Source organism: Condylostylus longicornis, unplaced genomic scaffold, assembly GCF_029603195.1.
Source record: "Condylostylus longicornis isolate FDR11 unplaced genomic scaffold, ASM2960319v2 ptg000048l, whole genome shotgun sequence".
Taxonomy (NCBI): domain Eukaryota; kingdom Metazoa; phylum Arthropoda; class Insecta; order Diptera; family Dolichopodidae; genus Condylostylus; species Condylostylus longicornis.
In genome coordinates, this window is record NW_026578017.1 from 3,315,680 (window position 1) to 3,330,672 (window position 14,993).

The window sequence follows — 14,993 nt, forward strand, 5'->3', positions numbered from 1 at the left end:
GGCCTGTAGGACTAGTTTTATCCGTTCAGCGTTTAGGTGATTTTTTAGAGTAGGAGTCACCCAACTGTCGGAGGAAAAAGGCAGGTAGCGCCATCCTTCTTCGTCTTTCGAGATTTTTTCACCTTGTAAAAAAAAAATTAACAGATCTAACAGGATTGTTATTGGTTTGGTGGAAATTTTTACGAAAAGGCTAAAAGATTAAAATAAATGATATGTAAGAAGTTTTTCTAAATTTGGAATAATTTAGTTTCATATGATCAGAAAGTTTTTGGCAGAAATGAATTAGACCTAATTGATTTTAACACATGATGTCTTGCAAAACACATTATGTAGTTTTGTTTGTAAAAATGTAAAATACCCTGAAAAAAACATATTATATACAGGAAAGGTATACAACAACATATATCATTAGTTAGAGGATCGAATGGGTAAAACTTTTGTGTCAAATATCAAGATTTTCCGTGTTCCAGGGATTTTAACGAATTTTCACGAAATTTTTACTTAGCCAAGTTTTTTTGATTATTACGTCCATTCCGAAAAAGATAGGAACTTTAAACAAAAAGTTTCTAAAAGGCATAATAAAGGACTTCAAATAGACATGCTGTTGAAATAGACATGCAGTTAAAATAGACATGACACAGAATACCAAGCATTCGAACTTTAAGGAGAATCAAATTTTTCACTTGTTTTATTTATTAACCAGATAAATTCGTAAGAAATTTTTTGAAACCTAGAAATTTTTTTTATGGAATTTTGCCCAACTGCTTAAGCCTTTAATTTAAATACTCGATCATTCAAAATTTTGTTATGGTACAGAAGATATAGCATTAAAACCACTTTTATGTCAAAATTTTAAAGGCCCTATTTTTCACTATTTTTGATTTTTACTTATTTTAAACGCTGTGATTATCAACTATTATTAATTTTTGATGACAAAAGTCTTTCGAATAAACAGTTGACATTTTTATGAACCGTTATTTTAATAAAAAATCTGAATTTTAATGGTTTTATTGAGATGTAACAAATAATAACAAAATTGAAACGAAATTTTATAGAAACTTTTAATTTGAAAAACAAAAATCGATTTTAAAAAATTTTAAATTTTTGAAAAGAAAAACTAGAATTTTCATTTTGGAAAAACAAAAAAAAAATCTAGTAATCAAAAATGATTTTTCGAAACTTTTCTTGGTAAAAAAATTTATAGGTTTTTTATTTTTGCCAATTTTTATAAGAAATGGTACCTATATGGTTTGAAATTTTTAAATGCATTTTCCTCAGATTGGCTGCAATTTAAAAATTTTAAAAAAATATTTTCGAAATCTAGGCACCATTTGACATCTGAATTTACTGAAATTAACCAGCTGGAGCGAATTTTTAAACATTTGCCGTACAAATTTTGACATTTAGTCTAATAGAATTTTTTTTTTTCAATACGAAAATTTAATTTTTTTGAACAAAATGGAGTTTGTGAATGATATGGTATTAACATTATGAAGTTACTAAATAATTTATAAATAATTTAATGGGATGAATAAATTTTAAACAAATTTCTATAAAAACTAAACTGGCATACGTTTGATGCAACTAAAGAGGTGTTTCAGTAAAGCAATTATGTAATTTAAAATATGCGATTGAATAAAAATCAATTTAAAAGAGAAAAAACATTAATTTTTTCAGAAATAGGTGAATTTCATAAGAAAATTTGGTGTTCGTTTTGAGTAATTTGTAAAAGTTTTGGATAAGGAATTCGTATTTTTCAAAATTTACTTTATTTATTGTTAACGAAAATTATTAACGTCTGGTTTGATTTTAATTGAATTTGTGGCTTTTGTGCTATATCTTCTGTACAATTTTTTAATGTTTGAGGACTTAAATTAAAACTTAAGCTGCTGGGCAAAATTCTATAATAAAATTTTCAAGGTTTTAAAATATTTCTCACGAAAAATTGAAAAAATAAAACAAGGAAAAATTTGATTTTGTCTAAAGTTCGAATGATTTGTATTCCGAAGAAACATAAAATACAGAATCAAGCAAGATGTTTATTTTAAGCTCTTTATTAGACCCTTCAGAAACTGTTTGTTTGAAGTCCCCATTTTTGTCAGAACGGAAGTTATAATCAAAAAAAACTTGGATAAGTAAAAATTTCGTGAAAATTCGTTAAAATCCCTGGAACTCGGAAACCCTTGAGATTTGGCAACCAGTCGGGAACAAAAGTTTAACCCATTTTCGATCCTCTTACCAATGATATATGTTGTTGTATAACTTTCTGAATCACCCTGTATATATTTAAACAAAAAAAGTTGATATATTTGAACAAGAAAAGCCATAGGGAGCTGAAGTATTTCTTATACAATATGTATTATAATTGCACCATTATTACATGATTACAAGGTGAGTATTACATTGACATTGTAAGCTGTACAAAATACGTAAAAAAAAAACTGTTTTATTTAGCAACAGTGTGGATTATGTGGTATTATTGAGAGATTTTTCGTGATTTATTAGCGTATAAATAAATAATTTTCATTTTTCAGAAAAAAAATCCTTTAAAATTTTTATTTTCAATCAAACACTCTACTTTAAAAAAATGATGCGATAGTTATATATACCGTATGGTTATATGTTGCGGATGTTTTATGTTTTTACATATTCTTTTACTTTAAGTAAAAGTACGTTACATGAAAGGTTTAACATAGAGTGTGTTTTCATATTGAAATGAAAAATAATTTAATATGTGAATGTAATACACTTCATGTTATTTGTGGGTGCGTGACGATTCTGCTATATACTATCGCAATATACTTGCTTAATACGTAGTATTTCTTGTAATTATAATTTGATATTATCAAATTAAAATTTCCAATTATTTACTTGAATTTACTAAGAATTCGACACTCCGTAGATAATTTAATTATTTTAATACTTTTTAGGACTTCAAGTATTGAAAGATGTTTTTTTCCACAAACATTTATTATTGAGTTGTTTTAAGCTAGCGGGTTTAGATACACGAAGACCAAAAATGCAATCACTACTCGGATCACTTCTTATACCCGACTTTAAAGGTACTCGTATAATAAGTTACTTAAAAGTCTTTGTTAAGTTATTTACCAAAGAGATTTTATCATAGGGAATAGTTTTGGATATGCAAGATATTATTATTATTACTACTCGTACTACTATTAATTTTAAAATAATTAAAAAATTCTATCACTTAATTATTTTTGCTTGAAATTTACAAATTTTTACTTACCTCTTTCTCACAATAGCTATTATTGTCATAAATTGGTATCCATTTGTGTGTCGAACAGATCTGAAAACAAATTAATAGAGAGAACAAACAATTAATAGAGCGTTGTAACAAAATTTGTATGCTCTTCGTAAATTAGCGTGTGGCTAACTTTCGTAAATTATTGTATGGCTTTGTAATTTTGATTTAAAATTATAATTTAATGTGAACTTTTTAGCTATAATTTTTTATGTTTCATGTTGTATATGAGCTTTTCTTCATATGTAATATGTTATACAACAGAGGCTTCGGGCATGTAGAGGTGATTTTGGAAGGTTAAAGAAAGTTAGATTGAAAAAAATTCCGTTTGACAAAATATTCGTAACAGAAGCTGTTGCAACTAGAGCAATGTATTGTTCGCACCTAGTTATTTTAGTTGATACTCGTACGTACACCTACATAATGGTATATAATATCAATGGTGCACATTAGACTTGTGGTTTTTAAGAAGTAGTTGCTTAACAATAAAATTTTGGGTTAAAAAACTGATTTCTTTTTTAAAAATGAAATTATTTCAAAAACATGGCATTTTTTGATGCGGAATATAATCCTGTACATTTTAGTTATATATGACTTTCATATCCCACGCATCGATTGTCAGGTATATTTTCGATAAATGGACGATTTCTCTGAAATTTTTGCTTTTATAAAAGTTCGATTGAGCTTATACTATAAGAGAAATGGGAATCGAAAATTGAAATTTTGTAAAATTTTAATAATAATAGGTCATGAGGTAGTGAAGTTCCAAAAAAATTCATTCTTTAAGTTTTTGGTACATAAATAATACTAAAATATTTTATGGTTATTTAAATGATCACTATCAAATGAATCTTTAGAAAAAAAATTATTAAATCAAACGTTACTTTAACTCCTTCAATTTACTGCGGTTAATATCATAATTTACCTTATTATGTGTTCAGCATCTAAATGTTTAGGTGAACGTGCATCTACAATTAACAAATGATACGTTTCATTTGAGTTATTATTTTGTAATGTTTCTAATGTAGATTCTTTGGTTTTGACTACATTAACTTCTAATAATTGCCTATGACATGCAGCTGTAAATGCTTCACAAACATTGTCAATTTTGTGCCAGATGAGTAAGGCCTGAAAATAGTATAACGTTTAATATGGATTAAAACAGTTAAAAATATTTAAATATGTATGACTGCATTGGCAAATTTAATTTCAAATATACTTAAAAACTAATTGTTCTCCTCAGAATTATAAGTTTTTTAAACATGAACTTATATTTTTAGTAATTATATATACAGTCATAGCCACAATTATTTTCACAAGGCAAAATTTTTGTGAAATTAAAGTTCAAATTCACATAATTTCTACAATTATTAATATTTTAAGTCCATATTTATATTTTAAATTCATTAATGGTTTACATATCAATACATAAAAACAAAAAGCAAAACAAAAAAACACAACAAAAAATAAAAACAAAAATCTAATAGCCAAAATTATTTTCACATATCGCCAATGGCGCCACAATTATTTTCAGAGCTCTTCAAATAACTGTTACTGATTTGTTGTTGTAAATTTGAACACAATTCATCATAATAAATGAAAAAATATTAATTTGCAATCATTAGAGCTAAAGTTGCGTTCCAGTGAAGTGCATATAAATTTTCAAAATGCCTAAAAAAGCAGAATTAAAAATCGAAACGCGTGCTACAATAATTGCTGAGTTTAATTGCGGTGTTTCAGTTTCAGAAATAGCTAAAAAATATAATTGTGATCGGCGAACGGTTTATTACCTTGTAGACAAATATAAAAATCATCATAATTGTGAGAACCTACCAGGGAGAGGGAGAAAAAGAGTGACAAATAAAAAAGATGACACACTTATATGTCGGTCTTTTAAAATATATCCACGCCAAACTTTTAAATCAGCGTTGTCTAACTTCAACGACAACCGGGAAAATAAAGTAAGTATGACAACAGTTCGCAGGAGACTTAAGGAGAACGGATTTAAATCTTACGTCATTCGCAAGCAACCCTATATTACTCCTAAAAATCGGGAGGCTAGATTGCAATTTGCTTTAGAATATAAAGATAAGTCTTTAGAGTATTGGAAGCAAATATTATGGACCGATGAGACTACGATTTCATTAGACGGCACCTATGGGCGACATTATTATCATTCTGAGACAATACATAAAAAAAACTAGAGCAGTTACTGCCCCTACACGTCATTCTAATGGAGGAAAAATTATGATATGGGGATGTGTTTCATATTATGGTAAAGGACCCATTGTTTTATGCCCCAATAAAATGACTGCATCTAGTTATTTAGAAATTTTGAATAATGTTGCAATTGTTGCTGGCGATGTACTTATTGGTACTAATTTTATTTTGCAACAAGACAATGCGCCTATTCATACTGCCCACATGATTAAACAATTTTTGTCAGATATTGAACAAAATACTCTTAAATGGCCCCCGCAGAGTCCTGATTTAAATATAATTGAAAACATGTGGCACAACCTTAAATCACTGATTCCTGCTAGAATTGGGAAATGTCAGGACGAGGCTTGGCAGGACACTTTAAATGCTTGGGAATCGATTTCTTCTGAAATGGAGCGAGTACTTATAGAATCAATGCCGAGAAGACTCCAGGCGGTCATTGATGCTAAGGGAGGAAACACCAAATATTAGGTTAAAGTCTGATTATTCTTTTTTCAAAATAAAAAAAAAAAATAAAAATTTATTTCTAGGTTTTCAATCCTTTTGAAGCTTTGTGAAAATAATTTTGGCTATTAGACTTTTGTTTTTATTTTTTGTTGTGTTTTTTTGTTTTGCTTTTTGTTTTTATGTATTGATATGTAAACCATTAATGAATTTAAAAAGTAAATATGGACTTAAAATATTAATAATTGTAGAAGTTATATGAATTTACACTTTTATTTTACAAAAATTTTGCCTTGTGAAAATAATTGTGGCTATGACTGTATATATGTATGCATGTAATGTCTAATTTATTAATAAACATATTGAGTCTTTCAGGATTTAAGTCGGATTTTGTACTTAATTTAATTTTAAATACAAGTTTTAATATCCCAGTACTATGTTTTTCTTAAACTGAATCAAACAGCCTTCAAAGGCACAAAATTTCTTTATCTATACAGATCAATACCATTCTTGGAATTATTATCAGTTCCTATTTAATTGGATCTTGAGTTTTTCATTGCTTTGTATTTCTATTTTTAACAAAATTTTGTTTACGTTGGTTTTTTTATTTAATCTTTCATTTATATATTCTTCTGCGTCTATCATTTATCGCAGTTTCTTTAAATCCTAATCTATAAATTATATTTTGACAGTTCCTTAATTACATAGTAATGTTATTATTCTCTATTAAATATTAAATTAGTACTACAAATAATATGAATGGTTATTTACCTTCAATGGATAGAATTCGTATGACAGAGCACTCAAAAATTTAAATATTTCTATATATTTTCAATTTTATGAAGGAAAATGAATTTAATGTTCATAGAGATTAGTCTTTTTAATGCCGTCAAGTGAATATCTTAGAAATTGAAATACAAAAATATTATGAAAGTACATTGCACATATTTTGATGACAATTTAATAATAGAAAATAAGGGAATCTATCAAAGTGTTTGCTTAAATTTGGCACATTAGAGGCGATTATTCTTTAACTTTTAAAACGTTCCAGCATAAATATTTTTATTTGATGATATTGTACAAAAATGTATAATTTTCTAATTTCTGTTTAAATCTGCAAAGGTTAGGGACTTTTGGGAAGCTCTTGGATTCTAAGCCTTTTTTTTTAAAGTAGTTGTGATTTTTGTATAGAGTGAACTAAAACAAAACTAATTTTATATTGCGTGAGCGATTTTTAAATATATCAGAACAAAATAGAACTTGTTCGGACATAAGTTTAATCTGGAAATCTTTTCTGACATGTAAAGTCTACAAGCAATGATTTCCTAAATTTCATGTAAATGCCCAATATATTTTTATAGTCTATCTAAAATAACGCTATGTTGTTATGTATTATATAACTTCAGTAAGTGCCTCGATATATAATATAATTAGTTAAATTCTCTAGAAATTAAAAATTTATAACCAATTAAATTTTAATTGATTCATTTAAAAAAAACTTTTACGGAAATTTTTAAAACCCTTTTTTTCCTTAAAAAAAAATTTAAAAAAAAAATTTTCATTTTCCATTTAAGTTATAATGTATAACACTACTCGGTATTGATCATAAAAAATGTATTTATGTACACATGAATGAATAAATTTATTCGAATATCCTGAAAACTAAATTTATTTGAGTATTCTGTAAATTTAACTTACCTTTAATTGAGGATTCGGTGGTAGTACTGTAGGATATTTTAAATCCATCAGGGTCCGCTGAAAATGTTAAAATAATGTGAAAACAAAGAATTAATTTAAAATTCTTTTTAATGTACATAAATGTTATTTGATTTAAAATTATAAAATAAATGAATTTAATTCGCTTTTGTTGTTATTTCCAACAGGCAACATCAAAGTGAATCAAGAAGGAAACCAAGGAGAAAATAAAATAAAATGTTATATTTTATCCATTTCTAAATTTTCCGCTAAATACTCGTACAAGATTTTCCGCTAATTTTCAAAAAACCATCACATATTGGTAACGAAATTTGTTTTTGCGAATTGTTTCAATGTCTTATAATATGTACGATGATTTAAAAAAATTCAGATTTCACATAAATATGCGTTCATGCACGTACTGGAAAATGTACTTTTATTTTATTTAACCGAAATATAATGTACTTGTATACATAAAGAGTTAAAAGCAATAGATAGACCAAGTTAAAGTCCGAAATGGAAATACTGAAGAAATTCTGATGTACAAAATAACAAAAATTGGGTTTAAAGTTTGAAATGTTTAAGTTACATATTTAAGTTGGATGTAAAGTTTGTAAAGTTATGGTAGATTTATAGCATGTAGATTTAGAATTTGGCTCTACATGTACTATGAATAATTGACATCATTTTACTTGAAAATGATTTTGGTGGTGCGGCACAAATTTAAAAACTGATGGAAAGTTATTCATTTATTTTTTTTTTCTCTTTACACATAATGCACAATATAAAATTTCAAAAATTTTTTAGCATTATTTCATAACATTAACTTCTTCATTATTATTAATACTTGCATTAAACCAGTGGGTAAAGCAGTGCATAAAGCAGCATATTTACAAATAAGTGGATAAAGCAGCATATTTTTTCCAAACAAATTGAAGTGGTTTAAGAAAACTGTGTTTTATTTACATTATCTTCTTTACATTATCATACTTGAAAGAAAACTCAAGACTGGTTTAAAATAACGGTTAATTTCAACGCAAATTTTGTCTGAATAAGATTACTCTATCTCATTTCATCGTATACATTTGTGAAATAAGTCGCGTTTTTTTTTGTGTAAAATTCGAAATTTGGCTGATTTTTCAATGTTAAAATATTAAAAAATACATTTTTAAAACTTTTAGGGGCTATAATTTTTCAGGGCAGTGAACAAAACAAAAATTTCCCTCTAGAAAATCTCTTGCTAGTTTTATAATTAAAATAAAATAACAAATTTGAATCGTATACGGATTCTTCAAACAAAAAAGTCGAATGAAAGAAAGTTGAAACTAAAAAGCGGGTTTTTTTTCAATTTTGTTAAATGTGAAAAAAAAGAAAGCCTATTATGAATGTCGATATTTCTTCTAATATTAAATTTAATTTTTTGACATACTAGAATAAAAAGAAAGCGGGGCTTGTTTGAATCGATTCATTGATTGATTACAATTTTAAACAAGAGGACGGCGAATGTAATATAGTTTCAAAATATTAAAACTGTATTGCCTCATAAAAGTTTAATCTTTAACGTGCTATAGCGTTTACTCATACTTTCACACAAACTTTGAAGTATGCGATGTAAATAATACAACAAGTCGGTGTATTCAAATTTTAACATTTCCAATTGTTTTTGTTTTATCTGATTTTAAAAACAATGTACATTTTAAGTAGATTCGATTAGGGCAGTATCATAATAAAAAAGTAGTTATTCCCGATTAATTTTATCAATAATTTTCATGTTGTAAAAACTAACTTGTATAAGAGTCATAGGACCAATGTGTCATATATAAGAGAGAAATAAAAATAACATTAAGTAAATAAAACTGTTATCGCTTTTTATGTGATTAAATATGTTAATGCCTTTGTATTTATTATATGTTAGAAAATATTGCTACGTAGACGTAGATTAAAAAAAAATATATACTTATATTGTAAATATTTACAGTCATAATATTTCACATACACAAATTCTACGTGCTCTTGTAGTATTGTAAAATGTACATTTTATATACAGGGTGTTTCGTATAAGGTGGCAAATATCTTTCAGGGATGATTCTTTGATCAATTTCAAGCAAAAAATTGTATGGATAAGGAAGGGAGGCTGGTATGCTAGTTTTCGAACTACAGGCTGTTGAAAAAAAAGGTACCGGACTTTTCCTGCATATAAATAAATGCTCATAACTTGGGAACCATGCAATATAGAGTTATCATTCAAGATACATCTCGTCAAAATAAGAATTTTTTTTTTGCAAAACTCTCTAATTTTTTTTTTTTTTTTTGGTACGTAAGTAAACCGTGTTAAGTGTGCTCAAAAACATACGAAAAATGCATATTTCATACATTTCATAAAAATTTCAAATTATACATAGAGAACTAAAAAAATATTTGTGAATATTGTTTGTATAAAAACTGACGCTACATGAAAACTGAACTGCAAATTTTTGGTGGAAATTGATCAAATAATCATCCCGGAAATTATTTCCCATTTTATGCGAAACACCCTGCCTATATTATGATTATATTCATGATTATAGTCTAGAACAGCAATTTCATTGCTAATTTAATTTTGAGAGAAAAAATTGAGATTTTATGTAAAATATGAAAGTTATTTATTATATGGACCGAGCAAAACTTTGCCGTTTCAAACGTTCAAAAATATTAATATACATTTATGTTTTATACAAATATTAAAAAATGTAGACCACTGATTGATTTTAAAATTCTCTCTAACGATTTTTGTTTAAAACTTTTATTTTGCCCAAAGTTTCAGAGATCTAAATAAATGCCATTGTGTTCAAGACTGGAACAAAGAATTTGGCAAAAGAGCCCATAACTCCAATAAAATTTGATAAAGTTAGTGAAAGTTTTTATAAATCTGTCATACAACTTCAAATATGCTCAAGAAACTAAGTAGGAGAGGAAGCATCATTCCCAGTAATATTAAAATCGTGAAGAGATAATTTAATTGAAATTTATGAAGCACCAATATTAAATCTGATTGCAATTTTTTTTAATAGTAAAGTATACTTTTGCATAAAAAAACGGTTGCTGTATCGTTGGCGAACTTATAAATGTTCGCTGATGTTTAAAAAAATGAATCACGTAATAAAATGAAAAATATATTTAAAAACTGAGGTTGAGTTGGGAAAGAAAAAATTACTCTGACTTAGGAAACAATTAGGTTGGTAATTCGGAAGGGAAGAAATACAAAGGAATTGCACTCGAATTTCTTAATTGAAATTTGTTAATTTTTTAAAAAAAATTGATTACAAGTCTCATCCTGCTTAGTATGTATCCGATATATTACAAAACTTTAACATTCTTGTAAAACTTCTGGAATTAATTCAAAATTGTAACGGAAAAATAACTTAAGTTAGTATTGAAATTCTCTTTTTTTGTCTCGAATAGTGGAGTTAAGCAATTTTTTTTGTGTAATCTTATAGCAAAGCTCTCAACGTTTTAGTATTAATCTTTTTTGTTACAAAAAATATAATTGGAGTCGTAATTCTTGTAAGTTCTTCAAATGTTTCAATTATCCCATCACTTTGAAGGGAAGTCCAGGATTTGTGATTTATTCGCGAACGATATTTGAAAAATTAATTGCAATTGAGTTCGTTGCAGAAAATGATTATTGATTAAATTAAAAAGAAAGCTCATACATGCTATACTATTTTCAGATTGGGAAGCTGAAATGAACAATAGATTTAAATAAAGTTGGGTCAAACCAATGATTTGTATTGTAGCGACAAACATAACAAGGGAAAATACTACCACACTATTGAAATTATTTTTATTCATAAACGAAACTATTTCTAGGATTGCATATATTTCGGACGAACGATTTATGCAGTTTGAAATAAACTGCAATAAATCGTTTTACTGCAATAAATTGTTAAAAAATGGCATTTTTAGGGTTTTGTGGGGGGGGGGGGGGCGGTATAACTTCTAGAGGGGGAGGAGATAGGTAAAAATTTCTTCTACAGAAATAAGTTTCTAGTAAAGATCTATGTACACATAAAATTTGTGACGCTCTTAAAAGTAGCGTTTTCTCTTGCTGAGGGAAAAGTGGCATTTTACAAACGTTTATTTTGACCCAACTGTATTTATATTTCAGTTCTCCGACTTTTACATTACAAAAAATTTATGACACGGTTGATACACATGGTTGTATGTATCCTTTTCCACGTTTTTAAGAAATTATTATCCGAAACTTGTTGAAATATTATTGAAATTAAAAAGGAAATATCAAAATTGGAATATTTGAATATTCTGGCCATTAAACGAACATAGCTGGTAAACTAACAAATTGAAATTATTTGTTTTTTAAGTTTAATTATATCATTAGTGCATTATTCTCACGCACAGTAATCGAAGATTAATAGTTATCTCAAATCTGCTTTTCGCAAATTTTTAAGAAATGTTCTTCTTCACGTCAATTTGGATAAAGTTCACATTCCAAAAGTTTGTATATAACAATGTAAATTTTATTTTTGGTATACATAAATATAAGTTTTTTGAAAATGGTTTCTTTTAAATTAATAATAATAAGTGTCTGCAATTTTATATGATGACAATATTGAGAAATGATATTAATTTGTTTTATTGTTTTAGTTTAATGTTATACTTATGTAAATATATTTTTAGGGGGAATTGTACTACTTAAATAAAGTTGGGTCAAACCAATGGTTTGTATTGTAGCACTTTTCCCTTCAGCAAGTGAAAATTCTGCTTTTAAATACAGTCTATGTATACCTATCACACTATTATTATTTTCATTCATATACATATTTATATAGCTATTTCTAGGATTGCATATATTTAGGATGATGCATACATGCAGTCTTTGAAATAAAGTAAAAATTAATATAAAGAGGGGTTAACATAATGCTCGATTTTAGAGTTAATTGTGTGAGTTAAGAAAAATAATTATATTTTGTAATGTCATGGAATTTATCGTTAGCTTTTTGTGTTTGTGGAAATTTGAAAAAGCTTGCGGTTTCGGAAATATAAGGTATCAAAAATTCAAATTTTACAAATTTCAAGAGGCGATAACTTGAGTGGGGGTGGAGATGGAAAAAAATTTTCTTCTAACAAAATGAACTATTTGTTAATGTCTAAAAACCCCTAAAATTTCAAGCTTCTACAAGCTGGGGTTTAGAAGCAAAACGAGATCAAAAAATTGGAAAAAAAGGACTTTAGATAACGGTATATTTGAACGGCCATTTTGTTTTTCTAAAATTTAACTATAGTATATCGCGCCAGGGGAAGCAAGCTGCTGCCTTTATGCGTTTGCCAAATTCCAAAAATGCTTATGGTTTTATTGCAACAAATAGTTAAAAAAGGCCATTTTTAGGGTTTTGGGGGGGTATAACTTCTAAAGGGGGGGAGATAGGTAAAAATTTTGTTCTACGAAAATAAGTTTCTAGTAAAGATCTATGTACATACAAAATTTCAGCTTTCTATCTTCAAGGATGTAGAAGTTTTGTAAACAGACACACGGACAGACGGACGGACAGAGTGAAACTAATAAATACTTTTTTTCAAAAAATTTTTGGAAAAGTGCTAAAAAGCATATAATTAACCGACTCAATTTTTTTAACTACATTTAAATAGCAAACGTATTACACGTGTTACATTTCAAAGTTTTGAAATTTTCTTTGGTTGTATAAGCAAAACAAAGTTAATAAATAAATTAATTTTAAAGTACCCAATTTTCATGTTTTACGAAATTTTGATCCTCATTGTAATCACATCCATTTATGGAAATTCTTAATTTCTGCCCATATGGTATTCTCCGATCATATAAACTTGTGTTACGATTTTTATCGCAACATGATAAGGAGCGTACATATATTCCATTTTTATCACTACTTACTTTGGTACTTATATTAAACGATGAACTTTGTAATTTAGTTCCTTTCGCAGCTTTATTTATTTGTGCACTTGTTTCTGTTTTATTATTACATTGTTGTTGTTTTAAATTAAACTTTTTTAATTTGGAAATTTCTTCATCCGAAAAATTATTAAACTTTAAAACATTTACATCCAATTTATTAATAATATGTAAAATTTCTTTAGGTAACTTATCTAGTTTACAATTATCATTTGGTAATGGTGTTATAACATCACTTAATTCAGACTCTTCTTCAAAATTGTAATCACTTTTTTGCATATTATTATTAAGTTTTGATTGATTATCAATATTCCTATGATGTTTATTATCATTATTATTACTTATAATTATAACATTATCATTATTATCATTTTTATTATTTTGTGTACTTAAATTATTCGTAACTTTATTCGTTATTGGTAATTCATTATGATTTTCTAAAAATATGACATGATTTTTTTTTTTAAAATTAATTCTAGGCACTTTAACTTTTTTTTTCTTATCAATAAGTGATAAATTATTGGAATAATTAAAATTATTGGGATTATGCTTAGTATTAATATCATAATTTATATAAGTATAACCGTTGTAACTAGAAGAACTATTATTATCACTTTCAATATTAAAATTAGAATGGTTTAAACTATTTTCAAATAAAGAATGGTTGCCATTATGTAATTTACTTTCAACTGGTGAATTCCGATGATTTATAAGCGTTGGTTCACTGGCAAAATCTTTTGTGAGTCTTTTTGACTTTCTATCAATTTCTAAATCAGGTGTTAATTGAAAGCTAACCGTACTGCGATTACGAAATAATTTTTTAAATTTGCGAAAAACTGATTCATTATTTTTATCTTCCATAGTTTAATAATTTTTTGTTGCGATTTACTGACTAACGCAATGCCGTTTTATAAAAATTGTAAAACTTAATTTAAAATTCATTAGAAACAAATAACTTTTTCATTAACACTTTCCCGTGTTCTATATAATTTTTTATACATGTACTCGTAAATTTATTTTATTCTATTATTCACAAAATATTATAAATTTTATTTTCAATTCAGACTTTGAAACAGCAATCGAACATTTCCTTAGATTGGCAGTAAAGAGACTAATAAGCTTTTATTTTCCTTTCTAAAATACAAGTTGCCTTCATTTCTTTTGGCATTTATGCAATATTTTTACGCATTTTGATAAGATTACTATCGTTTTGAGTTGTACAATTGAAATATTATAGCCACTTACTTATTTTATTTCTTATCATGAAACAGTATAACATTTTTCTTACACTGGCTTTTAGATTAACGAAGTTTCCCAGAATTAGGTATATCAAAAACATATACACATATATTTGATGTAAACATACAAGTGTAAAAAGGAAATATAAAGTTGATAAGTTTATATAGGTGCAATTATTGCAATTCAAATAGTCAATAAAAATGA

At 26.7% G+C, this 14,993-nt stretch overlaps 1 protein-coding gene across 5 annotated transcripts in view; it reads right to left on the reverse strand.

Annotated features, from left to right (window-relative positions):
• Positions 1 to 14,993, reverse strand: part of LOC129610792 (high affinity cAMP-specific and IBMX-insensitive 3',5'-cyclic phosphodiesterase 8) — a 114,912-nt gene that overhangs the window by 10,930 nt on the left and 88,989 nt on the right. For 4 of the 5 annotated variants that reach the window (XM_055523509.1, XM_055523514.1, XM_055523513.1 and 1 more), the window contains 3 exons: positions 7,628 to 7,684; positions 4,191 to 4,393; positions 3,251 to 3,310 (listed from right to left, as the gene is read on the reverse strand). In XM_055523509.1, coding sequence (XP_055379484.1) covers positions 3,251 to 3,310; positions 4,191 to 4,393; positions 7,628 to 7,684 — 320 coding nt within the window. Of the gene's footprint in view, positions 1 to 3,250; positions 3,311 to 4,190; positions 4,394 to 7,627; positions 7,685 to 13,532; positions 13,883 to 14,993 lie in introns of those variants that run through there. The other variant, XM_055523510.1, reaches the window with a different exon arrangement.